Source organism: Oncorhynchus keta, chromosome 14 (assembly GCF_023373465.1).
Source record: "Oncorhynchus keta strain PuntledgeMale-10-30-2019 chromosome 14, Oket_V2, whole genome shotgun sequence".
Taxonomy (NCBI): Eukaryota; Metazoa; Chordata; class Actinopteri; order Salmoniformes; family Salmonidae; genus Oncorhynchus; species Oncorhynchus keta.
The window spans coordinates 27303642-27329729 of NC_068434.1; the positions used below are offsets into that span (position 1 = coordinate 27303642).

Consider the following 26088-nt stretch of genomic DNA (forward strand, 5'->3'; position numbering starts at 1 on the left):
CAAGACATGATTGATGTAATTAGATGCTCTGGAGAGATCCCACCCTCCTTCCCCAACACATGTAGAATGCTTAGAAACCACCAGAAACCTGTGAAATAGATCAACAGATGATGTTTTATCTCCTCTCAAGGTCAAGTATCTCAGAATCAGGAACTGTCATATCCCATGTGATATGTCAAAACAAGTTGATGCATGTATTATCATGGTGCATTGGGTTTGTATTTGTATTTATTGTGGATCCCCTTTAGCTGCAGCAGCTACTCTTCATGGGGTCCAGTAAAATGAAAGCAGTTATACAATTGTAAAAACATTCCTATACATTCACAACAGATTTCACAAAATCCATGTTCCTGTTTGATTTCGGGGTAGGCTGTCAACAGCTCGTACTGTGACACTGTGATATGTATTCTGATCAAGTCAACAATACCTCTAGGCATATCTGACGTCATGTATTTGATATCTTTACGTGAAGGTTAATGTCCATATTGACATCAGTTCATTGTGTTTGAGGACGGTTCACTGACCGGTTTTCAACGGATATGATTAGACTAGTTTAACTATAGTTCTATTCTGCTATTACGTTCATTAATCTGTCATATTTCATCCAACTTTGAATTCAGTCACAGATAAGGAAAACGATGTTGATAAAATGCATTCTGTTCAATCTAGAATACTTTACATCAGAGTTTCATTGCCAAACCTGCTGTGTTCTGTTTTGTTTGTGCAATGCAGATGACAAAGGAACAGCTTGCAAAATTGTGCAAGATCATTGTCAACTTCATTGCACAGACCAGGCCGCTGAACAGATGATTAACATGGTCCAGAAATTTTTCTATGATCACACTGCTCCAGAGGACCAGTTAGATGTTGATTCCTACATTCCATCTGCAACAGAAGAGGTGATCACTGTTATTGCAGACATGGTGGATGAAATGAAAGGAGAAGATGCAGACTCGGTTAAGCTGCTTCAAGAGGGGGCAGCAGGGTAGCCTATTGGTTAGAGCGTTGGACAAGTAACCGGAAGGTTGCAAGTTCAAACCCCCGAGCTGACAAGGTACAGATCTGTCATTCTGCCCCTGAACAGGCAGTTAACCCACTGTTCCTAGGCCGTCATTGAAAATAAGAATTTGTTCTTAACTGAATTGCCTAGTTAAATAAAGGTTAAAAAACATTCAAAAAGAAGTGGCTGTGAAAGTTAAAATGTTGGCAGTGACCTTGCAGTGGAGCAACTGGACGATTAAGACTCTTCTTTCCCAAAGGAGCTGAACTCGTGTATATCTTGCAAGGCATTGGTGAAAAACCTTGACATCATTCCGTGGCCACTGGGCTCATACAGACCAATATGGATTCGGAGGCGCCAAATATAATTGATAGCTTTGTTGAAGATGTCAAAGGCATTGTGAAGCAAGCTGAATTAGATAAGCCAACAAGCACCCAGAGAGATCCGCAAGTGGGACACTGTATGCCAAAGCAGAAACCCTTTCACACGTCTCGTAGACTCTGCAACAGGCTCCGGACAAAGATAAAATAATTATTTCACAGAACGGGTGGAGCTGCATTCCAAAGGGAACAACTTCTGGAGCACACTGACTCCAGTGTTCTGCCTGGTTCAACCCTGAACTCATCTTCAGCAAGTAGGAGTGAATCACCCATAGCAGAATGCAGTTCATCTGCTGTTCCTAGTGGACATGATTAATCTGGCTCTGTAGAAGAGAAACCATTTGAGACCAGAGCAGATTGTACTCATGGTCAGAACTCTCATCTACTCAGTAAGAGTGAGGCCATACTGCAAGAGGTCAACACAACTGGACGTGGTGCTCTCCGCAAATGCCAGAGTGAGAACTCCCAACCTTTACTGGTTCTCTGTGATCCAAACCTGGAGCCCTGCACCAAAGAGGTCTTATCTCAGATTGTGACTGTGTATAGGTCCGAGATGGCAGATTTGGAATCAACGTCCAGTGTTGTAGAGAATTCCTCTTACAACTCCTTTGAAGTCTGTGACTTTTTGGATGGTATCATGTCTTACCTAGAAGACCTGCCCGTGTCCAGTTCCTCATCATTGGAAGGAGTAAGTGTTACTCCATCCTCAGTCATTGAGCAGCTTTCGAGTGAAGTGTTTCAGAAGAAGGCAACCAACAAAGTCAGAAAAATACTGATCAAATCTGTCAATCTCTTCCCCAGCGAAGTCGGTTCAAGCCAGAAAGATTCTCATATGTCGCCAGCATTATCCACCATTTCCTCAAAGCATACAGATTCAGTTGCTAATGAAATTATTGGATCAATTGCATATGATATGAAGAGCATTTTCCTGCTCACAGAGTCTCCTACTACTCTATGGCAGGCAGACTCTATGCTTCAACTGAGTGATGAGAAACCCTCAGAAGACACGAATGCTGCAGCTGTAAGCCCCCAGACTGGTGTGGAAGTATCTGAGAAGAAAATGTGGATAACTGCAAAGACTATTTACCACAATGTGAAGGCAAAGATGAGGAATTATTTCTCATTGCAAAGACACGCCAAAGCAACGAAGGCTCAAGCCAAAGACCCTCAGCCATATTCTGGTTTCCATTCAGAAAGAACTGTCAAAATCTGACCAAATGGTGGCTGCAGGACAGCTTTCACAAATAGATAAAGTGGTTGGAACTATGCTGGAGAACATTGAGAAGATAAGCAGCGAATGTGGCGAGGAATTGTTCTGTCAAGAGTCACTGCGGTCTTCCTCCTCGTTGTCATTCTCAACTGCCAAATCATGGGAATTTGCACTCCCTGGAACTCCCATTCCTTCTGAGTTACCTGTGAGTCCTGCTTAGCCCATTGTAAGATGCTCAGTCATTGACATGAGCAAATCTACTAAGCCAAAAACAATGGTGTGTGATGCAAGAACAAGCATGTTTGCCATAGCCGATACTATCATGAAGAAGGAATATCCAGAGGCAGAAGGGCAGGTTACGTCTCACCCTGATCTAACAGATGCAATAGCTAGATTGGAGGAGCTCATATCTCAGGGTAGGATTGGTGCTCTCTCCCGTGATCTCAGTCACCAAGTCAACCGCATCATTTCTGATAGCAACTTGACCCCTCTGGGACTGACAGTGGCAGCTGGAAAGAGTGCATCTGATACCATCCTTTCGAAGCTGAAGAGGAATGACATGTTGGGGAAGCCCACAACTTACGAGCTGGTTCAGCTGTTTGTAGAGGAGTCTGTTAAGTGCCTCCTGCTTCCTAGTTTTGTGCCCTATTCAACTTCAATGACTTTGGTTCAGGGGGCCAAGGTGTTGGCTAGAGTGTCTGAAGATAGAATTTCATGCTCTTCTTCTTCATCAGTATTTAGTGACACAGTCAGTCTCTTTACCAAAGTTATGGTAAGCCAGGTCATGTACTCTGTGGATTCTGATGCAGAAAGTAGAGGATCCTCTCCAACTGAATCTCTCCAAACATCTGAAACCACTATATCTGATGTAGGCAATCTATTGAGTGGCAAGTCCTCCCCTCGGCTGTCTCCTTCTGGCGTCATTATGGCAACAAGCGAGACCTCCAATGCAGCACAAATCTTAAAGGCCAACATTGATGGAGAGGAAGTGGATACCACCAGTCATTCTGGTGTAGCTCAAAACATTGTCTGGGACGATATGTCAACCAGCCCAGACATGGTCAAAAATGTCCCACTTCCAACCCCATCCTCTGATAACTTGAACAGTGATGATGACTTCACCGGCCTCATCAGCATGTTAGTAATGAGAATTCTAACAAAAATCCAAACCCCAGCAGAAGATTACCCAGTTGACATCACACGCAAGTCACAAGACCTGATCCCCAAAGTTATGGAGGTCTTCTGTGCATGGTCAGGCTGCTCTGAGACACAAGCCTATCCAGAGACCTTGAGGATTCATAAAGTCTACAGAGTCGTCTATAAAAATCTGTTGGGGGAGTTTGGCTCTGAGAAAATCCTCCAACAGGCCTTGTCGACACAGGACTCTTCATTTGATAGGATTTGAATGAAGCGCTTCTCCACAGATGTAATGAGGCATTGAGGGCAGCCTCAAGAACATCAGTCAAAACCACCGGGCCTCAGGCTCTTCCACTGGCTGAGGATGTGAGTGATCTTTTCTACAAAGGCTGGTCAGGCTGACAGGCAACTTAAAGGTACAGCAAACATATTTAAATGAACAGTTGTGGGAGATAATGTGAGTAAACAATGCTATTCAGTGTAAAAATATAAAACCATCCATTCATTCCAAAACCAATCATAAATGTTGTTGTGCTGGTGTGGTAGGTGTGATTGTTATCATCATGAGGTTGTTCAGCTGTGACATTTCTTTAAACATGTTTTTGTCTTTAAATACTTAGCTATTCAAGAAGGGGAACAAGAAGGATTCCCACCGCTCTGAGTCAGAACAAGTACAGACCACTGCTGAAGATGGCATGCGTAAGTTCACACAACAGGACATTTGTCTGTTTGAGATATTGGTGTACAAAGAAATGCCATTTCAAAATAACCTTACAAAGGTTATATACGCAATCAGTAGTCATCTCTTATGTAAAAGTAATTATATTCTCCAAAACTCAAGCTGTTGGTTCTCATTTATCAGTGTCAGTTATGTTGAGTTGTAACATACATTATATCATTTCTAAATTAAAGTGCATGTCAACTCTCTCTTCTGTAGTGCCCAGCATAGTGCCACATGCTGCCATGTCTGCACTGCCAAAGGATCTCCTCGCCGGCTCCCAACAGGAGACGCCTCACAAACGTCCACTTCTCGTCAGGATGTTTTCTGCCATCTCCAAAGGCCTGTTCAAGCCCTTCAAACAGTCCTTAAAGACCAAGTAACTTAAGACAATTTATTAAACGTCATTCATTGCATTAAATTGGCCTTTGTCTTCTTATGTGCTCCTGTTAACAGACCAGATTACAATACTGGTCTTTTAAATGTTAGCAGTGATAGCAACAGTGGTGTGTATAGCCCTTCTACACAGTCTGACTCTTCTGACACTCTGTGACATGCCCTCTGATCCAGTGATCTAGGATCTTCTGAGTGGCTTTAGGCCTGAATCTCTGCCCTCCTGCCCAAATAAATGTTTCTCTTCTGATATATCTGCCACTGTCAGCAGCCAGCAGGGGGAAACATTTCTCCCTCATAACTAAAACACTGAGAAAGGCTTTTATCTATTGCAGCATATTCCATCTTTTGATTTAACCTATTATACGGTAGTAGTACCCATTATTTCCCAACGGTTATATCACAGGAAATGTGTTATAAAAAGTAAACTTACAGTGCATCCGGAAAGTATTCAGACCACTTGACTTTTTCCACATTGTTACGTTTTCCTCTCATGAAGCTACACAAAACACCTCATGACAAAGCAAAAAGGTGTAGAACATTTTGGCAAATTTATTAAGAATAAAAACAGAATTACCTTATTTAAATAATTATTGAGACCCTTTGCTATGAGACTCGAAATTGAGCTCAGGTGCATCCTGTTTCCATGGATCATCCTTGAGATGTTTCTACAACTTGTCCTGTGGAAAATTCAATTGATTGGACATGATTTGGAAAGAAACACAGACCTGGGGGAAGGGTATCAAAAAATGTCTGCAGCAATGAAGGGCCCCAAGAACACAGTGGCCTCCATTCTTAAGGAACCAGTTTGGAACCACAAAGACTTCCTAGAGCTGGCTGCCCGGCCAAACTGAGCAATCAGGGGAGAAGGGCCTTGGTAAGGGAGGCGACCAATAACCCAATGGTCACTCTGACCGAGCTCCTGAGTTCCTCCGTGAAGATGGGAGAACCTTCCAGAAGGACAAACATCTCTGCAGCCCTCCACCAATCAGGCCTTTATGGTAGAGTGGCCAGACGGAAGCAACTCAGTAAAAGGCTCGACAGCCCGCTTGGAGTTTGCCAAAAGGCACCTAAAGACATGAGAAACAGACCATGAGAAACAATATTCTCTGATCTGATGATACCGAGATTTAACTCTTTGCCTGAATGCCAAGCTTCACGCCTGGAGGAAACCTGGCACCATCCCTATGGTGAAGCATGGTTGTGGCAGTATCATGCAGTAGGAATTATTTTCAGCAGCGGTTACTGGGAGACTAGTCAGGATCCTTGGAAAGATGAACGGAGCAAAGTACAGAGATCCTTGATGAAAACCTGCTCCAGAGGTTCACCTTCCAAAAGGACAATGACCCGATGCACACAGCCACGGTAGTGCAGGAGTGGATTCGGGACAAGTCTCTAAATGTCCATCAATGGCCCAGCCAGAGCCCTGACCCTAACCCGATCGAACATCTCTAGAGACCTGAAAAAAACCGTGCAGCGACACTCCCCATCCAGTCTGACAGAACTTGAGAGGATCTGCAGAGAAAAATGGGAGAAACTCCCCAAATACAGGTGTACCAAGCTTGTAGCGTCATACCCAAGAAGACTTGAGGCTGTAGTTGCTGCCAAAGGTGCTTCAACAAAGTACTGAGTAAAGGGTCTGAATATTTTTAAATGTGATATCAGTATCTTATTTTTAGTACATTTAAAAAAAAAAATGTATCTACAAACCTGTTTTTGCTTTCTTATTATGAGTCATCTGTAGATTGGGGGGGGGGACGACGACAATTTAATACATTTTAGAATAAGGCTGTAACGTAACAATGTGGAAAAAGTCAAGGGGTCTGAATACTTTCTGAATGCACTTTATGTAATGAAAATATTAGCTGGTTGCCACTATAGATAGCTAGGTTATCCAGTGCAGTGGTAATACCGCCTTTCTTGGGAGATAACGTAGGATGCCAGAGACACAATCACAAGCTTTCTTCAGACTACATAGCTCAAACTTACAATGTAAAGATATGATTATCACTACTTAGGTCAGACCAGATATTGTGTATAAAAACAAAACACTTTATTACAATTAGGCTGAAAAAATCCAATGAAAACACAACTACTTTACAAGTACAAATGTTTTCCTTTTTCATTGTTATTTACAGTTTTTTTTCTTCAACATCAATAAAAAAAATGGCATATTTATGAGAAAACACAATATACTAAAGTACATGTTTACAGTGTATTTGTTACATAAACATAATAGACTGAAAGGGAAATGCATTATTATCCATTAAATATCTGAAGGTTACAAAAAAAAAACCTAAATGTTACATTCAGATTATTTCATGTATTTTCAGTGGTCGTTATAACTGTGATACAATCACGATTGGGGCAGTTTTGGACCTGGCAAGCTCCCTCTTATGCAAACAATTAAGGAGCTAACTTTTAGGGACACTTCTGTCAATGTTAAATTGATACATTGAAAAAAGTTATGTGAATGTGTTTCTATAGGTAAAAATGCATTCACTAATGACTCAGGGCTTTGATGTCTGTGAATAACTTTCACAATGACAATTAGCATGAGGACGGAAGTCCCCCCACCTTTATCGTTCTGGTAGGCAATGCAATGCATCTGTACTACTGAGATGTAGTCTCATTAATATGCATTACTTTATCAAGATACCTTTTTTTTAACAAGGGTGTTTTCTATATCTACCAACTATGAAATTACAGACATAAACGGTAAGCATGAGAATAATATCACCAAGGCGGACAGGGAGAATGTATGAATACACAAAACATTATTCAAATGGACATTCCCCAAATGAGCTATGCACCAGCCCATAGCCACAGGATATCTATGGAGTAACATTAATATATTCATTAATTTAAAAAAAGCCATGAATATTGTTTTTCTGCTTTTCTGATCTTAAACCTCCCCCTGGATGTTGGTCCAGGGGAGACCTTCTGAAACAGTCGCTAAGGAAACAGCCGACAGTTACTGTGTTGAAGATAGATGATGACACTCCTAAAAGACAGGTCATTCCTTTACATGGAGCAGTTCCTTAAACCAGGTTAGATTCAACACAGCCACCTCAGACTGGACTCTACCACTCCTTCATAACGCTGGATCTCTTCATAATGCTGCTCCTCAGTCACTGAATGCATTTACACTGATGAGATGTCCTGCTTAGCCTAGCTGAAAGGGGAGCTCTAACTAGTCCTGTGGGCACCTAGCTGCTGCCCCCGCTGGGCTTGGCCTGGGTCTTGCCCCTCATGGCCCCTCTGTGAGCCTGGCCCTTGGCTGGCTGCTGCTGTACTGGGGACTCTGCTGCAGCGGAAACTGGGGCCTGTTGGGCCGGGCTGTGAGGGGGGGGGGTCTGTATCTGAGGCGAGGCAGCTGCAGTCACCACCTGCTGCTGGAGGAGTTTCTGCTGAACCACCTGGGCTGTGGCTGTGCCTGCTGGAATCATCTGGACCTGGGGCTGGGCTGAGGATGTAGTCTGGGTCAGGGCCACCGTCTGGGGCTGGATCTGTTACGAGACAGGAAGAGGGTCACATTAAAATCAGACAGAAGACAACATGTTATAAAGTGTAAGTTGATCACTCGTGGTTGTAATCTGTTGGCACCGTCCCTGTCCGGGTGTCACTTCTGTAGCATTATTGTTAGAGTGTATGATTGTTTTTTATTTATTTTAACTTTAGGCAAATCAGTTAAGAACAAATTGTTATTTACAACGACGGCCATAGGAACAGTGGGTTAATTGCCTTGTTCAAGGGCAGAACAACAGATTTTTACCTTGACAGATCAGGGATTTGATCTAGCAACCTTTCGGTTACTGGCCCTATGCTCTAACCACTAGGCTACCTGCCGCCCCACATGTATGTACGCATGTACGTACATGTGGGGCAGTGAAGCATGTATGTATGCACGTATGCATGTATGTATGCATGTCCTCTCACTGTCAACTGCAATTATTTTCAGCAAACTTAACGTGTAAATATTTGTACGAACATAAGATTCAACAACTGAAACAAACTGAAGAAGTTCCACAGACATGTGACTAACAGAAGTACTGCGGTGCATCTCCTCCTCATAGACTGCACCAGACTCGTCAGTTATTCCTGTGAGATGTTACCCCACTCTTCTACCAAGGCACCTGCAAGATCCCAGACATTTCTAGGGGGTAATGGCCCTGCCCTCACCATCCGATCCAACAGGTCCTAGACATGCTCAATGGGATTGAGATCCGGGCTCTTCGCTGGCCATGGCAGAACACTGACATTCCTGTCTTGTAGGAAATCAGCCATACTGCTCATTCTGTGCGTGGTGGCATTGTCATGTTGCAGGGTCATGTCAGGATGAGCCTGCAGGAAGGGTACCACATGAGGGGGAGGAGTTAGTCTTCCCTGTAACGCACAGCATTGAGATTGCCTGCAATGACAACAAGCTCAGTCCGATGATGCTGTGACACACCGCCCCAGCCCATGACGGACCCTCCAACTCCAAATCGATCCCGCTCCAGAGTACAGGCCTCTGTAACGCTCATTCTTTCGACGATAAACCCAAATCCGACCATCACCCCTGGTGAGACAAAACCGCGACTCATCAGTGAAGAACACTTTTTGCCAGTCCTGTCTGGTCCAGCGACGGTGGGTTTGTGCCCATTGTTGCCGGTGATGTCTGGTGAGGACCTGCCTTACAACAGGCCTACAAGCCCCCAGTCCAGCCTCTCTCAGCCTATTATTCAGTCTATTCAGTCTGAGCACTGATGGAGGGATTGTGCTTTCCTGGTGTAACTCGGGCAGTTGTTGTTGCCATCCTGTACCTGTCCCGCAGGTGTGATGTTCGCATGTACCGATCCTGTGCAGGTGTTGTTACACGTGGTCTGCCACTGCGAGGACGATCAGCTGTCAGTTCTGTCTCCCTGTAGAGCTGTCTTCGGCGTCTCACAGTACGGACATTGCAATTTATTGCCCTGACCACATCTGCAGTCCTCAAGCCTCCTTGCAGCATGCCTAAGGCACATTCACGCAGATGAGCAGGGACGCTGGGCATCTTTCTTTTGGTGTTTTTCACAGTTTTAGTGTTTGAAGTTTTCATAACTCTGACCTGAATTGCCTACCATCCTTAAGCTGTTAGTGTATTAACAACCGTTCCACAGGTACTGTTCATTAATTGTTTATGGTTCATTGAACAATCATGGGAAACAGTGCTTAAACCCTTTACAATAAAATGTGAGAAGTTATTTGGATATTTACGAATTATCTTTGAAAGACAGGGTCCTGAAAAAGGGACGTTTCTTTTTTTGCTGAGTTTGTATGTTTTTTTTTCTTGCATGTAAATATTATTAATTCTTTCCTCCCAATTTCGTGGTATCCAAATTGGTAGTTACAGTCTTGTCCCTTCGCTGCAACTCCCGTATGGACTTGAGAGAGGCAAAGATCGAGAGCCATGTGTCCTCCGAAACACGACTTGCCAAGCCGCAGTACTTCTTGACACACTGCTCGCTTAACCCGGAAGCCAGCCGCACCAATGTTTCCAAGGAAACACCGTACAGGAGTCGCTAGAGTGCGATGGGACAAGGACATGCCAGGCGGCGAAACCCTCCTCTAACCCAGACGACGCTGAGCCAATTGTGCGCTGCCTCATGGGTCTCCCGGTCTCGGCACAGCCAGGAATCGAACCAGAATCTGTAGTGCGATGCAGTGCCTTAGACCACTGTGCCACTCGGGAGGCCCAGAGAGGGGTAAAGACAAAGATTTGGCAAAAAGGCACTCTCTTCTGCTGATGTGCGTGTCTGGTAGAGGTACTCAACCCTACTCTTTTCCTATCAGCAGGGTTAATACCAGCCTGGCGCCCCAACAAAGGCTTTATCTTTACCCCCCCCCTTAACAATACCGCTACAATGTTACCAGACTATGCTGTCCTCTTGACACCTCTAATCACTGTCATAACATTTCACAACCATTTATGGGAAATTACCTAAATGTCACAACGCACAAATTATTTGTGTAATTTAACCAAGCTGACTTGCATTCAAGTCATGAAGTGAATAGTCATGGAAGGTTAATCGACACAGGAAGCAGAACCTGTCGTCTTTCATTCCATACGCCTCGTACAAATCCTGCATGATTACTGCCCTTCTATGTGGGTTAGTGCTCTTACCTGCTGTGGAGATGATACGATCTGCTGGATGTTGGCCACAGTGGATTGCCCCTGCACTATCTGGGGGAGCTTAGCCACCTAATATACAGGGGAAAGCAGTTAGCATTCCTCACACCTCTGGATAACAGCTCATTTAAGACCCAGTACCTGAAGGCCAGTGGGTTGGACTATCTGAGTAGGAAGATGCGTGTGTCTACCTGGATTTGCTGGGCCCCAGTGGGTTTCCCAGCCTGGGCGATGGAAGTAGTGAAGAACTGGGTCTTGATGCTAGGCTGTAGCTGGGTGGTGGCAGCATAGGTGACCTTCTGCTGCTGGGTAGTCGGTACTGTCATCTGCTGGGTGCCCAGCTGATGGAGAAGACACAGACCACAACTAGACTGAAGATTGATTCTTCTGACAATAATTTAATTTACATATTCATAATCAGATTTCCAACTATGGATAGACTTCGTTGTAGTTTCAAGAGCACCACTTTCGGTTGAGATTTGAAATGCACTTCTGACCAGCCCATACCCTTATAGTAACAAAAAGAGAACCAGCTCTTTACTTGTAAATATGTGTGTGGTTGCGTAGACTGTGGTGGTTCTGTTTTCCCCCAGAGCCCCACCTTCTGCTGCACAGAGGCTTGTCCTGGCTGTACTGCTTTCTGCAGGGCTGCTGCAGCCTGCACGGCTACCTGCTGCTTCTTCATCTGGAGCAGCTGCTGAACCTGCATCTGGGGGAACGGGGGTGTCAACACTGGCCCACCTACAAGACAGGAAGCAAGATCAGGGACAGGACAAGTAACCGAACAGAGAGTGTGAAGGTATGTGTGTGTTATCATTGGTAAAGAATGCATGTTTGTACTAAGAGGAGCAGATTATGAATGTTTCAGCCTAATTAGTTGCTGAGAATAGGAGGGTTTATAGAATATATAGAATAGGGGTTTTCCACCTGTTTTCTGGGCCTGTCCAATGGCTACACTGATGCCAGCCATAGTGACGGGCAGGGTGGTGACGCCAGCAGAGGAGACCACGGAGGGCACAGAGACCACGGGGGGCTTGGTGAGGGTCACCTGGGCCGTCTGCCCTGGCTGGGCCTGGATCTGACCCTGGGTGGGCAGCCGTGTCTGGACACAGGTAAAGACACACTGTCAAACACTTTCAATGGATCATTAATTATGCTCAAACCGGGTTACCTCTAGTAGATCATTATTCAAAATGGACACAGCTCAAAAAAAGGCCTTTACCAGTCTGAAAGTAGTAAAGATCAGCACAACACAGTGGTGCATAATTCCCTAGGCCAGGCTATATACTATAGAAAAAAACAAGAAGGTGATAAAGTTGGTCCTTACCAGTCTGGCCACCTGCAGATTAGCTACGGTGGTGCCAGCCAGCACGGCTCCGGCTCTGGGCCCGGCAGCTATAGCGGCAAGCTGGGGGTTGGCCTGGGCTGCCTGGGGGTTGGCTGGCTGCACCTGGACGGGCTGCTGGCCGGCTCCGGGCTGCTGCTGGGCCATCTGCAGCTTCTGCTTGTGTATCTTCAGAAGCTCCTACAGCCAAGGAGAGAGTTAAAGGGTCAGTTCACTGAATGTCTGTACTGATCATTGGAGGGCTGGCTGAAATGCATGGTTTCTTCATTTTTACAAGACAAAACAGCTAACTTAGTATTAGTCACAGAGTGTGAGTAGTGGGTGAGTATCAGAAGAAGCTAATTCTAGGAGGCCATACAGTGAATGAAAGGCTTCTCTGTACAGTACCTGGGGTTTTCCCACAGCCTTGATGCCTTGTGGCGAGGCAGCCTGCTGTTGTTGCTGCTGGAGCTGCTGCTGTCGGAGCATGTGGAGGTGGGCCTGGGTGATGGGCTTGCCCTGGGGTAGCTGCATGCCTGTGGCTGGGGACAGAGAGCGAGAGAGGAGTTGTATCACAAAACCAGTGGACATGGCACTTCATTAACTTCCTATAAAGCAATTAAATGATAAATGTTGCTGTCAAAAGCGCTATATAAATACATTTGATTGATTGGGTGTTCAGTGTGAACAATGTGTGCAGTACCTGGTGTGACTAGGGAGCGGGTCTGGGACTGCACTGGGGTCAGAGTGGTGGTCACCACCGCAGAGGCAGTCACCGGGGTAACGGGCCTGACACCCTGACCCGTAGCTATGGCAACCACCTCCCCAGGGGCGGCAGTGGCAGGTACGGCTCTCTGCTGGGAGTGGACCACCTGGGCACCTGCTGCACTGGCAGGCTGAAGGAGGGACAAGAGCACAGGGCCTCATGATACCTACACCTCATAGGAGGTGCCAGAGTGCCATTCACTCTGTCAGCAAGACTTCTGAATACTGTACCCTCAAACAATGGTCATTGTGTGTTATAATACAAAAATGGGGAAAGAGTAGAGTGACGTAATGGCAGAGGTAATAAATAGAGTGACTTACAGACAGGGTTCCTGGTATGACTTGACCTGGTGATACCAGCCGTTTGTTGGCCTGGAACGGACTTGGAGGAACTCCAGCCACTGTGTTCACAATCAGGTTCCCCCCTACGGAGGCTGAAAGGATTTAAGAAATGACTATTACTTACTGACTTTAATGTCCCCATGGGGAAATTTTGTTGCAGTGTCATGTACACATTTAAACTGACAATACAACTTTCGTAACAGTTACATAACATATATATATATATATATATATTTTTTTTTTTTGACTCCAAGTACCTTGCTTGCTGTGGTGATAATCCTTCTCAGCATATTTCTCTGGCTGACAGTGGCATTGCCAAACCAACCAACAAACAGTTACAGAATACATGTTTTTGTAATGATCAATGTGTGTGCCATGAAAACCCACCAGCTTGAATGGTTCCCACAGCAGCATTCTTTATGGCCCCAGCCTGAAAAACAACATTCTTTAAAAATATACATTTCTAAATTATGCAATTTTACTCATTAGACAGCTCTTTTTTACCACAAAGAACAACTTGGTTTGACATTGAAAATTCCAACGTTTTCCCCATTCTCACCAGGACAGCGGTGTTGGGTAAAGCCATAGCTCCTACCGCTGCAGGGGCCTGGAGGACCCCTGGGGCCTGGGCTTGGCCTGCAGCGGGAGCCCCAGCCTGGGGTTGGGCAGCACCGGCCACAGCTTGGGGGGCTCCAGCCTGCTGAGCTAGCTGCTGAGCCCTCTGCTGCTCGGCTAAGGCCTGACAGGACACACAGACAGATAAGCATGTTGAAGATCAGAGTGCATATCACCATGACAACAGACCTGACTGTCACACTGCAAACTTAGCCATTAATCAAAATCAAGAGAGAATATACAGTAAACAGTACACACCTTCTTCTCCTTGGCAATCCTCTCAGCGCGTTGCGATGCCACCTGAATGGGAGGGAGGGGCTTGTCATAGCCGATCCCACTTTCTGCCAGGACGGAGGCATGTTTGGGGTTCTTCTGGAATGGGTTCATCCCCAGACTGAAGAAGCAAACATTGAATTAATAGTTTAAACACTGAGCGTGTTTATCATAAGGCTGATGACACAACATGCCTTATTTCAAGGTACAGAGGAAATATCACATTGAGTACTTACAGGGGTTTGATGGGGGGACTCCTCTTGCTGGCGATGATCTTCATGAGCTCAAAGCGGCTGTTGTAGAGCTGGATGTGTGTAGCGTTGTCATCCTGGGTGTAGATCTGACAGGTGCGCAGCGGCCGGCTGTTCTTAGACTGGTGGAGGAAAAAGGAGGGACACTGGTCAATGAAGAGGGCTCTGAGCATCAAACATTACGACCATTGTAAACTGCATGAGTTTGGCAATGTACCTTGTATATGCTCTTGGTTTTCTTCTTAGGATTCGCCTCATACACCAACTACAATGAATAACAAAACCAGTATGGTTGAATTATCTGAATACTCAAACAACATGAGATCTTGGTGCCACTCAGGGCTTTACAAACACATGTCTGCTCACCTTGCCCTCCTCCCGGGGGATGATGACGTTCTCATAGCGGTTGCGACACTGCTTGGGTGAGCGGTAGATACGGCTGCAGGAGTTGACCACGTCGCTGACCAGGTCCCAGTTTGGGGTGTGGGCCGGAGACACGATGGTTAGATTCAGAGGGAGCTCCAGGAGCTGCTTCATAGCCTGCCACGCACAGAGAGAGAGGTGACACTTGCATCACTAACAGAATAAATGACTGGACTACGTTGATTACAAGTAGTTTAGCTTCTAAGTATTCTTCAGTTCACCTCATCTGATCTAAGAGTAACTAGCAAACATACAGTATAACAGACATTTCTTTAGACCAACCACAGTATTGGGTAAAACAAGCCAGCCGAGTACCTGTAGCAGGGCCCAGTCTTCACTGATGAGCCACTCTGGGTTGTCCTGTCCGGCCTCCATGGCAGGTTTGACCAGTGAGGGCAGAGGCTTAGCGAAGGGAGCCTGCTGCTTCAGGGAGAAGTTCTTCTTTTGGTCTTTGCCCTCTCGGCGCACCTTGAGCATGCTGGCCTTCTCGAAGAGGGAGCGAGGAGGAATCACTGTCTCCCCATGACCCTTCTTCTTCTTCCTGCCCGCTGCTGGGCAGAAAACACAGGACAGAACTCACAAGTGCATCACTACACACAATGTACCATACTTTAATGTTTGTTACAAGAATAAAAAGACTTACCCGAGGGGTCCATCTTGAGTCTCTTGTGCTCCTTGCGGATGTAGACAGGAGGCAGTTTGGACTCAGGCATGGGAGCAGAGTCGTACATCAGACAGATCACAGAGTCGATATAGATGTCGTTGTCGTCCTGCGGTGGGGTAGGTGGAGTCCACAGCTGCAACCAGAGCCATAGGTTAACATACAGCTGACAGGCTCATGGAAAATATGGGACTACATTATGATTTACCTCAGGATAAGTAGATATGATCATGTAGATATTATGTGACTGACTTACCGGCATTATTTCCGATTGGCCATCTTCTCCATCAAACACATACTCCTGTTGAAAAAGAGACAAGACCATTGCTCACATCACCACTGATTTACAATGGAAACCCTACTACAGGCTCTGTTCTCTTATTTGAATACTGTGACCACCAAGGGGGCATTCCTTATGGAAACAGTTTACTGTTTAAGAACCAAACAGAGCAAAACAAGTTTGTATTGGACAAATTCAGTTAGGTCACTCAGTTTTCTTTGCTTCCATTTAAGAAATATTTTGAAACAGAATCAGCATAATGAATACAGCCCTGAGAGAGTGAAAGCCTACCATATTGTAAGCATCCTCTCTGGTGTAGGTGAACAGATCCTCCTCTTCCTCAATGATCATCCTCTCCTCGTCTTGAGCCTTCAGTTTCTGGAGGTGCTGCATCTCCCAGCCTCTCTTCGCACACAACAGTCGCTCCTGAAAATTACATTAGGTATTATTAAAGTTATAAAACTTTTGTAATTGTGGTCTTGTGCTACTTTGAGAACGCAACGTCTAACAAGCTAGTAGTACCTCCGGATATCTGAGAGGAGAGTTTGAGTCTTACCTTGGCAACAAGTTCGTCTTCACTGACATGAAGATACTCCAGGAATTGCAGGGCATATTTTTCTATTGGCGTTAACTAATGGGAGGAAATGATGAAGACAATCCAGTATTAGTTCAAACTGATGTGCTAGCTCCCTGGTATGTAGTCTACAACTGTAAGAAGTCACTTCATGAGTGTTTATCACCTGGTCCATTACAGCATTAAGCTCCTCCAGCTGAGAGGGCTCCTCTTTGACCTGCAACTCCTTCTCCAGGTCATCCTCCTCCTGCTGCTCTGGTGGCGGGGTGTCCAGGCTGATGCTGTGGAGGGCCTGGATGTAGGGCCTAGCCACGCGTGGAGAGATGGCCTCAGAGGGAGACGGCTCCTGGTGCAGAACGACAAACTCCTCAACCTTCTCCCCTGAGCCAGCCTCCACCTCAAAGAGGTCCTGGATGGTCCGCTGGACACAGACACAGCGTATTTAATAACCAAATATAGTATGGTTTTCAGTCAGAGGAGGGCTGGGGTCTGGTTGGTTTGTGGGTAAAGATCTTACCTGTGTGAGGAATGCCAGGGTGTAGTCAGTCCCTTGGGCAGCCACCTCTCGGATCAGATCTTTTGTGCCGTTTTTTAGCAGCTTCTCTTCAATGGAGTTCCCGCTCTCCAGTCTGGGATATAAAGACACCAAGTTAACAACCGCACACTGACTTACATTTCAGCAGCAACAACAGTATGCGTTTCTTCATATCCTAATATGGCATGTAGAGATATGGCACAAGATGTATTTTTCTTGTGTTTTACCTGTAGATGTGGATGTCCTTGGATCGTCCGATCTTGTCGCACCACTCCTGGGTGCGGGCGTCCATGCTGGGGTTGAGGTCTGTGTCGTAGAATATGATGGTGTCTGCGTCGAACACAGCCCCCACGGCTGAGCAGCAGCGGTTGGTCAGGATGCTGCAGAACACCTGTCTGTTCCTGTTGAAGGTCTTCATATGTTCCTGAAGGGAGCGGGATATCGTGAGAAACATATTGTAGAGACAGATTAGTCCCAAGGAGAGGGCTTTAGAGTTATCTTATCCCAACCAATTGGTTAACATTTTTAAATGTATTTTTCCACATAAAGTGCCTTCTAAAAGCAAATCAGACCACTTGACTTTCTCATTTTGTTGGGTTACAACCTTATTCTAAAATAGATTTTTAATTGCTTCAATCTGCACACAATATCCCGTAAGGACAAAACAAAAACAGAATTTTTATGACGCTACAAGTTTGCTCTGTTAGGTTGGAAGCGTTGCTGCACAGCTATTTTCAAGTCTCTCCAGAGATGTTCGATCGGTTTCAAGTCCAGGCTCTGGCTGGGCCATTCAAAAATATTCAGAGACTTGTCCCAAAGCAGTGTGCTTAGAGTCGTTGTCCTATTGGAAGGATATCTGTATTTTGCTCCGTTCATCTTTGCCTTGATCCTGACTAGTCTCCCAGTCCCTGCCGTTGAAGAAAATCCCCACAGCATGATACTGCCACCATCATTCTTCACCGTTGGGATGATGCCAGGTTTCCTCCAGATGTGACACTTGGCATTTTGCCCAAAAAGTTCAATCTTGGTTTCATCAGACCAGAGAATCTTGTTTCTCATGGTCAGAGTCCTTTAGGTGCCTTTTGGCAAACTCCAAGCGGGTTGTCATGTGCCTTTTACTCAGGATTTGCTTCCATCTGTCCACTCTACAATAAAGGCCTGATTGGTGGAGTGCTATAAAGATGGTTGTCCTTCTGGAAGGTTCTCCCATATACACAGAGGAACGCTAGAGCTCGGTCTGAGTGACCATCTGGTTTCTTGGTCACCTCCTTGACCAAGGCCCTTCTTCACCTTCACTCAGTTTGGCCGGCCAGCTCTAGAAAGAGTCTTGGTGGTTCCAAACATCTTCCATTTAAGAATGATGGAGACCACCGTGTTCTTGGGGACCTTCAATGCTGCAGATGGTACTCTTCCCCAGATCTGTGCCTCGACACAATCCTTTCTCAGAGAGCTACGGACAATTCTTTCGACCTCATGGCTTGTTTTTTTTCTCTGACATGCACTGTCAACTCGGGGACCTTTTATAGACAGGTGTGCCTTTCCAAATCATGTCCAATCAATTGAATTTACCACAGGTGGACTCCAATCAAGTTGTTGAAACATCTCATGGATGATCAATTGAAACAGGATGCACCTGACCTCAATTTCGAGTCTCATAGCAAAGGGTCAATACATATGTAAATAAGGTATTCGTTTATTTTGTATGAATTAGCCAACATTTCTATTATGAGGACCCATGTGTAGAATGATGAGGATGATTTATTTATTTAATCCATTTTAAAATACGTCTGTAACATAAAATGTGGAAAAAGTCAAGGGGTCTGAATACTTTCCGAAGGCACTGTAATCAAATCAAACATATTCACTGAGCTTGTCTTGTGGTTTACGCATACTGTTTGATGACATTGCCTAATTAAGACACACAACTGACTAGAGGGAGTTCAACCGCAATTGTTTTGATTGTACCGGTCAGGCTCAGATTTTGTGCGCTGTATAATTATAATTTTAAATGACAGCAAGCAACTGCACCCGTTGTCTCCATCTCCTCCCTGCTGCAGAGACCACCACAGTGTTTATCACACTGTCTGTGTTGAAGCTGCAACATAATTACAGCCACTTCTGACTGAAAAGATACGTTACCAAAATCCCTCATTTGATTAGGAAAAACATTCCCTATTCCCTCAACCATTGCTCTCTTTATGTGTCATATGTATGCATTGCATGCACGTCACCAAAAGGGCCTGACCTATAGAATATCATAATCACGTCAATAAATTGGTTATAACAAACTCCAAATACCATAACAGCAAAACGGATGCAGAGGACGTGACCAACTCAAAACGGGGGAATGTTTACTGGTTGCTCAGGAGGTAAAGGGGAAGTCCGATGACATTAATAAATGTCATTAGTTGTGGGAAATACTGGAGATCAAGAAAAAGGAAAGGAGCAGGCGCTTTTTGCATATCATGTGTGCCAAACAGGTGCTATTAGATTACAATAAGATACAGCCTTGTGTAACAATGTAAACACTAAAATTATAAGCGCACCAGAGAATCTGTTGGAAAGTTTTTTGTTAAGCCTTTATTACAAAAAAATACTAAACTGTCACATTCACTCATGATTGCAATTTCCGAAATGGAACGGTTGATTTATTGTTTACGATAATTATTCAAAAAGGTTATTTTAAAACTAAAATGCTTGATTGCATTTTAAATCATGAATGACTGGTATGCTGTGATGACATGAATGAATGATAGATACAGCAGTCTATAGAAGTCTTGAAATATAGATGTAAGTTGTGGTATTAAGAATAAACAGGATGTGCTCTTAGGCCTACAGCTCGATGGTGGTTATACAAGGCTGCTATTCTAAGCCTAATAAAGATAATGACATTACTTATTATGATAATGATCATAATAATAGTAATTATAACAATAAGGAGCTCAAGAAAAATGTGGGTTACTATATTCTGACAATTTGGAACAGTGTAAACACCAAATTAACTATAAATAATACCAGAGCCTGTTCTAATAAGAAACAAATGTATAAAGCCTTTACTACAGCATAGCAAAGACTAAAAACAGCCGAATATATAAAATTGTTTATCCAACATGTGGTTACGTGAGTCTTGGTGCCCACGGGAATCAGTAGGCTATTAAACAGTCAACAAGCAGGATCTGTCTTATTTCTGTAGATATACACTACATGACCAAAAGTATGTGGACACCTGCTCATCGAACAACTCATTCCAAAATCATGGCCATTAATAAGGAGTTGGTCCCCTCGTTACTGCTATAACAGTCTCCACTCTTCTGGGGAGGCTTTCCACTAGATGTTGGAACATGCTTCCATTTAGCCACAAGAGCATTAGTGAAGTCGGGCATTGAAGTTGAGCGATTAGGCCTGGCTCGCAGTCTGCGTTTCAATTCATCCCAAAGATGGTCGATCTCGACAGACCATTTCTGTATGGACCTCGCTTTGTGCCCAGGGGCATTGTCGTGCAGAAACAGGAAAGGGCCTTCCCCCAAACCGTTGCCACAAAGTTGGAAGCACAGAATCATCTAGAATGTCATTGTATGATGTAGCGTTAAGATTTCCCTTCACTGGAACTAAAGGGCCTTGCCCGAACCATGATAAACAGCCCCAGACCATTATTTCTCCTCTACCAAACTTTAGTTGGCACTATGCTTTCAAGCAGGTAGCGACAGGTAGCCTAGCAGCCTAGAGGTTAGAGCATTGGACTAGTAACCAAAAGGTTGCAAGATCGAATCCCTGAGCTGACAAGGTACAAATCTGTCGTTCTGCCCCTGAACAAGGCAGTTAACCCACTGTTCCTAGGCCGTCATTTAAAATAAGAATTTGTTCTTAACTTCTTGGATATAGGGGGCGCTCTTTTAATTTATGGATTTAAAAAAACGTTCCCATTTTAAACAAGATATTTTGTCACGAAAAGATGCTCGACTATGCATATAATTGACAGCTTTGGAAAAAAACACTGACGTTTCCAAAACTGCAAAGATTTTGTCTGTGAGTGCCACAGAACTAATGCTACAGGCAAAACCAAGATGAAATTTCATACAGGAAGTGCCCCAGATTTTGAATGTGCTGTGTTCCAATGTCTCCTTATATGGCTATGTATGGGCCACGAATGAGCTTAGACTTTCTGTCGTTTCCCCAAGGTGTCGACAGCATTGTGAAGTATTTGTAGGCAAATCATTGGAAGATTGACCTTAAGAGACTACATCTACCAGGTGGCCGCTCCTCCATTGCAATTATTGCGTAATCTCCAGCTGCGTGTATTTTCTGTTTGCTTCGAGGAGAAACACAGCTACCACGAATGATTTATCATCGAATAGATATGTGAAAAACACCTTGAGGATTGATTCTAAACAACGTTTGCCATGTTTCTGTCGATATTATGGAGTTAATTTGGTAAAAAGTTCAACAGTGTAGAGACTGCATTTTCAGATTTTTTTCTTAGCCAAACGTGATGAACAAAACGGAGCGATTTCTTCTACACAAATAATATATTTGGAAAAAATGAACATTTGCTATCTAACAGAGTCTCCTCATTGAAAACATCCGAAGTTCTTCAAAGGTAAATGATTTTATTTGAATGCTTTTCTTGTTTTTGTGAAAATGTTGCCTGCTGAATGCTAGGCTTAATGCTATGCTAGCTATCAATACTCTTACACAAATGCTTGTGTAGCTATGGTTGAAAAGCATATTTAGAAAATCTGAGATGACAGTGTTGTTAACAAAAGGCTAAGCTTGTGAGTGAATATATTTCATTCATTTCATTTGCGATTTTCATGAATAGTTAACGTTGCGTTATGATAATGAGCTTGAGGCTATAATTACGCTCCCGGATACGGGATTGCTCGACGCAAGAGGTTAACTGACTTGCCTAGTTAAATTAAGGTAATATATATATATATTAAAGGTAGCTTTCTCCTGGCATTCGCCAAACCCAGATTCGTCCTTGGACTGGCAGATGGTGAATCGTGGTTCATCACTCCACAGAACGCATGTCCACTACTCCAGAGTCCAATGGAGGCAAGCTTTACACCACTCCAGCCAACACATTATTATTATATTACTTGGCATTGCGCATAGTGATTTTAGGCCTGTGTGCGGCTGATCAGCCATGGAAAACCATTTCATGAAGCTCCCGACAGACAGTTATTGTGCTGATGTTGCTTCCAGAAGCAGTGCTGCAACCGAGAACAGACCATTTTTATGCACTTCAGCACTGGGCAGTCCTGAGCCGTTGTTGCTCCTAGACGTTTCGACATCACAATAAAAGCACTTAGAGTTTATTAGGGCAGCTATAGCAGGGCAGAAATTGACTAAATGACTTGTTGGAAAGGTGGCATTCTATGACGGTGCCACATTTAAAGTCACATAGCTCTTCAGTAAGGCCATTCTACTGCCAATGTTTGTCTTTGGAGATTGCATGGCTGATTTTATACACCTGTCAGCAACTGGTGTGGTTGAAATAGCCAAATCCACTCATTTGAAGGGGTGTCCACAAGCTTTCGTATATATATTGTATATGGATGATTTATAAAGCCAGGGATCATTTAACAGTTAGGATGTTGATTATAACCCAAATTATGGACATGGTCTAGGAAAAGGTGCCAATTCAACAGTGCACTGATGTGTTTCAGAACCATGGACAGCGACCACTACCCCAACGTTGGAGAAAGCAATTGTCCTTACATAACCACATCCAATTTCAGTAGCACATGTCTTAGAGTGACAGACTGTGCCAACCACACGGCCTCCGCAGGTGTCTGGTACACAATGATTTAAAATAATTAAATATACACACACAGTGGGGAGAACAAGTATTTGATAACCTGCAAACTCTGCATTGTTTCTTACTTACAAAGCATGTAGAGGTCTGTAATTTTTATCATAGGTACACTTCAACTGTGAGAGACGGAATCTAAAACAAAAATTCAGAAAATCACATTGTATAATTTTTAAGTAATTAATTTGCATTTTATTGCATGACAAGTATTTTATCACCTACCAACCAGTAGGAATTCCAGCTCTCATAGACCTGTTAGTTTTTCTTTAAGAAGCCCTCCTGTTCTCCACTCATTACCTGTATTAACTGCACCTGTTCGAACTCGTTGCCTGTATAAAAGACACCTGTCCACACAATCAAACAGACTCCAACCTCTCCACAATGGCCAAGACCAGAGAGCTGTGTAAGGACATCAGGGATAAAATTGTAGACCTGCACAAGGCTGGGATGGGCTACAGGAAAATAGGCAAGCAGCTTGGTGAGAAGGCAACAACAGTTGTCGCAATTATTAGAAAATGGAAGAAGTTCAAGATGATGGTCAATCACCCTCGGTCTGGGGCTCCATGCAAGATCTCACCTCCTGGGGCATCAATGATCATGAGGAAGGTGAGGGATGAGCCCAGAACTACACGGCAGGACCTGGTCAATGACCTGAAGAGAGCTGGGACCAGTCTCAAAGAAAACCATTAGTAACACACTACGCCGCCATGGATTAAAATCATGCAGCGCACGCAAGGTCCCCTGCTCAAGCCAGAGCATGTCCAAGCCCGTCTGTAGTTTGCCAATGACCATCTGGATGATCCAGAGGAGGAATGGGAGAAGGTCATGTGGTCTGATTAGACAAAAATAGAGCTTTTTGGTCTAAACTCCACTCGCCGTGTTTGGAGGAAGAAGAAGGATGAGTACAACCCCAAGAACACCATCCCAACTGTGACGCATGGAGGTGGAAACATCATTCTTTGGGGATACTTTTCTGCAAAGGGGACAGTACGACTGCACCGTATTGAGGGGAGGATGGATGGGGCCATGTATCGCGAGATCTTGGCCAACAACCTCCTTCCCTCAGTAAGAGCATTGACGATGGGTCGTGGCTGGGTCTTCCAGCATGACAACGACCTGAAACACACAGGGCAACTAAGGAGTGGCTCCGTAAGAAGCAGCTCAAGGTCCTGGAGTGGCCTAGCCAGTATCCAGATCTGAACCCAATAGAAAATCTTTGAAGGGAGCTTAAAGTCCGTATTGCCCAGCTACATCCCCGAAACCTGAAGGATCTGGAGAAGGTCTGTATGGAGGAGTGGGCCAAAATCCCTGCTGCAGTGTGTGCAAACCTGGTCAAGAACTACAGGAAACGTATGATCTCTGTCATTGCAAACAAAGGTTTCTGTACCAAATATTAAGTTCTGCTTTTCTGATGTATCAAATACTTATGTCATGCAATAAAATGCTAATTAATGACTTAAAAATCATACAAATGTGATTTTCTGGATTTTTGTTTTAGATTCCATCTCTCACAGTTGAAGTGTACCTATGATAAAAATTACAGACCTCTACATGCTTTGTAAGTAGGAAAACCTGCAAAATCGGCAGTGTATCATATATTATATAATACAGCTGCTCGACTAAAGAAATCTTGGTCGACCAGTCAACTTAATGATTCAGAGGGGTTGAGTTAAATGCCCAAGACATTTCAGTTGAATGCAATCAGTTGTACGACTGACTAGATATCCCCCTTTCCCCTAAATGGGGTCAGCCCTAAACCAAACACTTCCGGTATAGTTCACTCAACTCACAGACAAGAGAGAGGGAAGGAGAATTAAAGAGGTCAGTTAGATAAGAGACAGACACGTCTGAAAGGACAGACAGAAAATGAAATATCAAGTGTAGAAGAGTAAAAAGTACAGCACCAAAAAAGCCCCAAAGCCCCATAGGTTCTCTAGAGCTGCCACTGTGTGCTTCTTTAAGGCCCTTGGAGGAACAACATCCAGTGGGGAGGGAAGCGAGTGTAGGACTCTGTCCCCTTAAAGTGCCAGAACACTGCACTGAATCAAGAGGTTCCGGTGTTAGATAGGGCGAAACAGAGAGGTAGGCCTGTCACCGAGTGAGTGAACCACAATTAACCCTAGTAATGAAACACTGACAGAAGTCAGTGTGTCAACTCTATAACACAGGTACCATAACATGTGCAGTTGATGACTATTTCCTTGGTACAACAGGGTTTTACCTGGCGTTCCTCTGTGATCAGGCTCTCGTCAACACGGATGTATGTGAGCTGTCGGTGGTCCAGGAAGGCCTCCAGTATGTCCAGCATCTTCACCATCTGTGTGAAGATGAGGACGCGGCGATTCTCCGACCTCAGCTTCTGGAGCAGAATGGCCAGGGCCTCAAGTTTACCTTCGGAGCAAATTGATTTTAATTTCTGTGTAGTTCGAAAGATGTGTGCAGCCCAAGCAGACAATGGACTACCTATGTTTAGCAAGGCTTATAGGAGAGCATAAAGCCCTGGCAGACAGCTAAATATATAATTGTCTGCTGAGCTCACCCGAGTCCATCTGCATGAGCTGCAGGTCAGGGAACTGGAGCCCTGAGGCCATGCTGTGGATCTCTGTGCTGTGGGGGGCGGCGGCCTCCTGGAGCCTGCGACTGACCGACTTCTGTTCCAGGCTGTAGGGAGCTGGGGGATTGGCTGCATACAGGTAAGGGGGACGAGCTACTGCGGCAGGGACAACACATGATAACCTGCAGAGAGAGGAGTGTTTTCAATTACTTGTATTTCTTACTTCTTAAAAGGCTATATGAACTCGTGATTATGTCCGTCATGATATTAAAACGTTTAATCTGACAGTGAGGTGATTGACCACCATGGGTAGTTGGGTACCTGCTGACTAGGCTGCTGCTGGCATCCTGGCGGTTTGTGGAAGAGCGCAGGGCAGACTGGAGGTGTGTTGTGGTGGCCACAGGAGTCCTCTGGGCCCTGAGGCAGCTGTCCCTGCCCACCCATCTCCAGCCCCCGGGGCTCAGGGCAGAGCGAGGAGCCCCTGGGGTCACAGAGCAGACCTGGAGCAGGTCAGCCCCGTACAGAACACTGCGGTCACAACGCCTCTCGTTGGCACTGAACAGGCGGCTCAGACGCTCCTTCAGATGACGACCCCTCTCCTCTGACGACACCTGTACACCACACAGAGAACGGCATCATAATAACATTTCATCCCTTCGGTGAGAATATATGGGTTAGGAGACTACA

At 44.7% G+C, this 26088-nt stretch overlaps 1 protein-coding gene across 6 annotated transcripts in view; it reads right to left on the minus strand.

The window, feature by feature from the left end:
• Nucleotides 1-6867: 6867 nt before the first annotated feature.
• Nucleotides 6868-26088, minus strand: part of ep400 (E1A binding protein p400) — a 38416-nt gene continuing 19195 nt past the window's right edge. For 4 of the 6 annotated variants that reach the window (XM_035785471.2, XM_035785472.2, XM_035785469.2 and 1 more), the window contains 26 exons: nucleotides 25723-26012; nucleotides 25387-25583; nucleotides 25069-25238; nucleotides 17260-17456; nucleotides 17015-17126; nucleotides 16664-16918; nucleotides 16480-16554; nucleotides 16215-16349; nucleotides 15900-15944; nucleotides 15626-15779; nucleotides 15298-15533; nucleotides 14926-15099; nucleotides 14777-14824; nucleotides 14545-14681; nucleotides 14294-14429; nucleotides 13980-14159; nucleotides 13808-13850; nucleotides 13400-13512; nucleotides 13017-13209; nucleotides 12722-12855; nucleotides 12317-12514; nucleotides 11917-12091; nucleotides 11531-11730; nucleotides 11181-11330; nucleotides 10984-11061; nucleotides 6868-8347 (listed from right to left, as the gene is read on the minus strand). In XM_035785471.2, the coding sequence (XP_035641364.1) occupies nucleotides 8048-8347; nucleotides 10984-11061; nucleotides 11181-11330; nucleotides 11531-11730; nucleotides 11917-12091; nucleotides 12317-12514; nucleotides 12722-12855; nucleotides 13017-13209; nucleotides 13400-13512; nucleotides 13808-13850; nucleotides 13980-14159; nucleotides 14294-14429; nucleotides 14545-14681; nucleotides 14777-14824; nucleotides 14926-15099; nucleotides 15298-15533; nucleotides 15626-15779; nucleotides 15900-15944; nucleotides 16215-16349; nucleotides 16480-16554; nucleotides 16664-16918; nucleotides 17015-17126; nucleotides 17260-17456; nucleotides 25069-25238; nucleotides 25387-25583; nucleotides 25723-26012 (4125 nt within the window). In that variant the 3' untranslated portion in view covers nucleotides 6868-8047. The remainder of the gene's footprint in view (nucleotides 8348-10983; nucleotides 11062-11180; nucleotides 11331-11530; nucleotides 11731-11916; nucleotides 12092-12316; nucleotides 12515-12721; nucleotides 12856-13016; nucleotides 13210-13399; nucleotides 13513-13807; nucleotides 13851-13979; nucleotides 14160-14293; nucleotides 14430-14544; nucleotides 14682-14776; nucleotides 14825-14925; nucleotides 15100-15297; nucleotides 15534-15625; nucleotides 15780-15899; nucleotides 15945-16214; nucleotides 16350-16479; nucleotides 16555-16663; nucleotides 16919-17014; nucleotides 17127-17259; nucleotides 17457-25068; nucleotides 25239-25386; nucleotides 25584-25722; nucleotides 26013-26088) is intronic. The other 2 variants (XM_035785468.2, XM_035785470.2) reach the window with 2 other exon arrangements.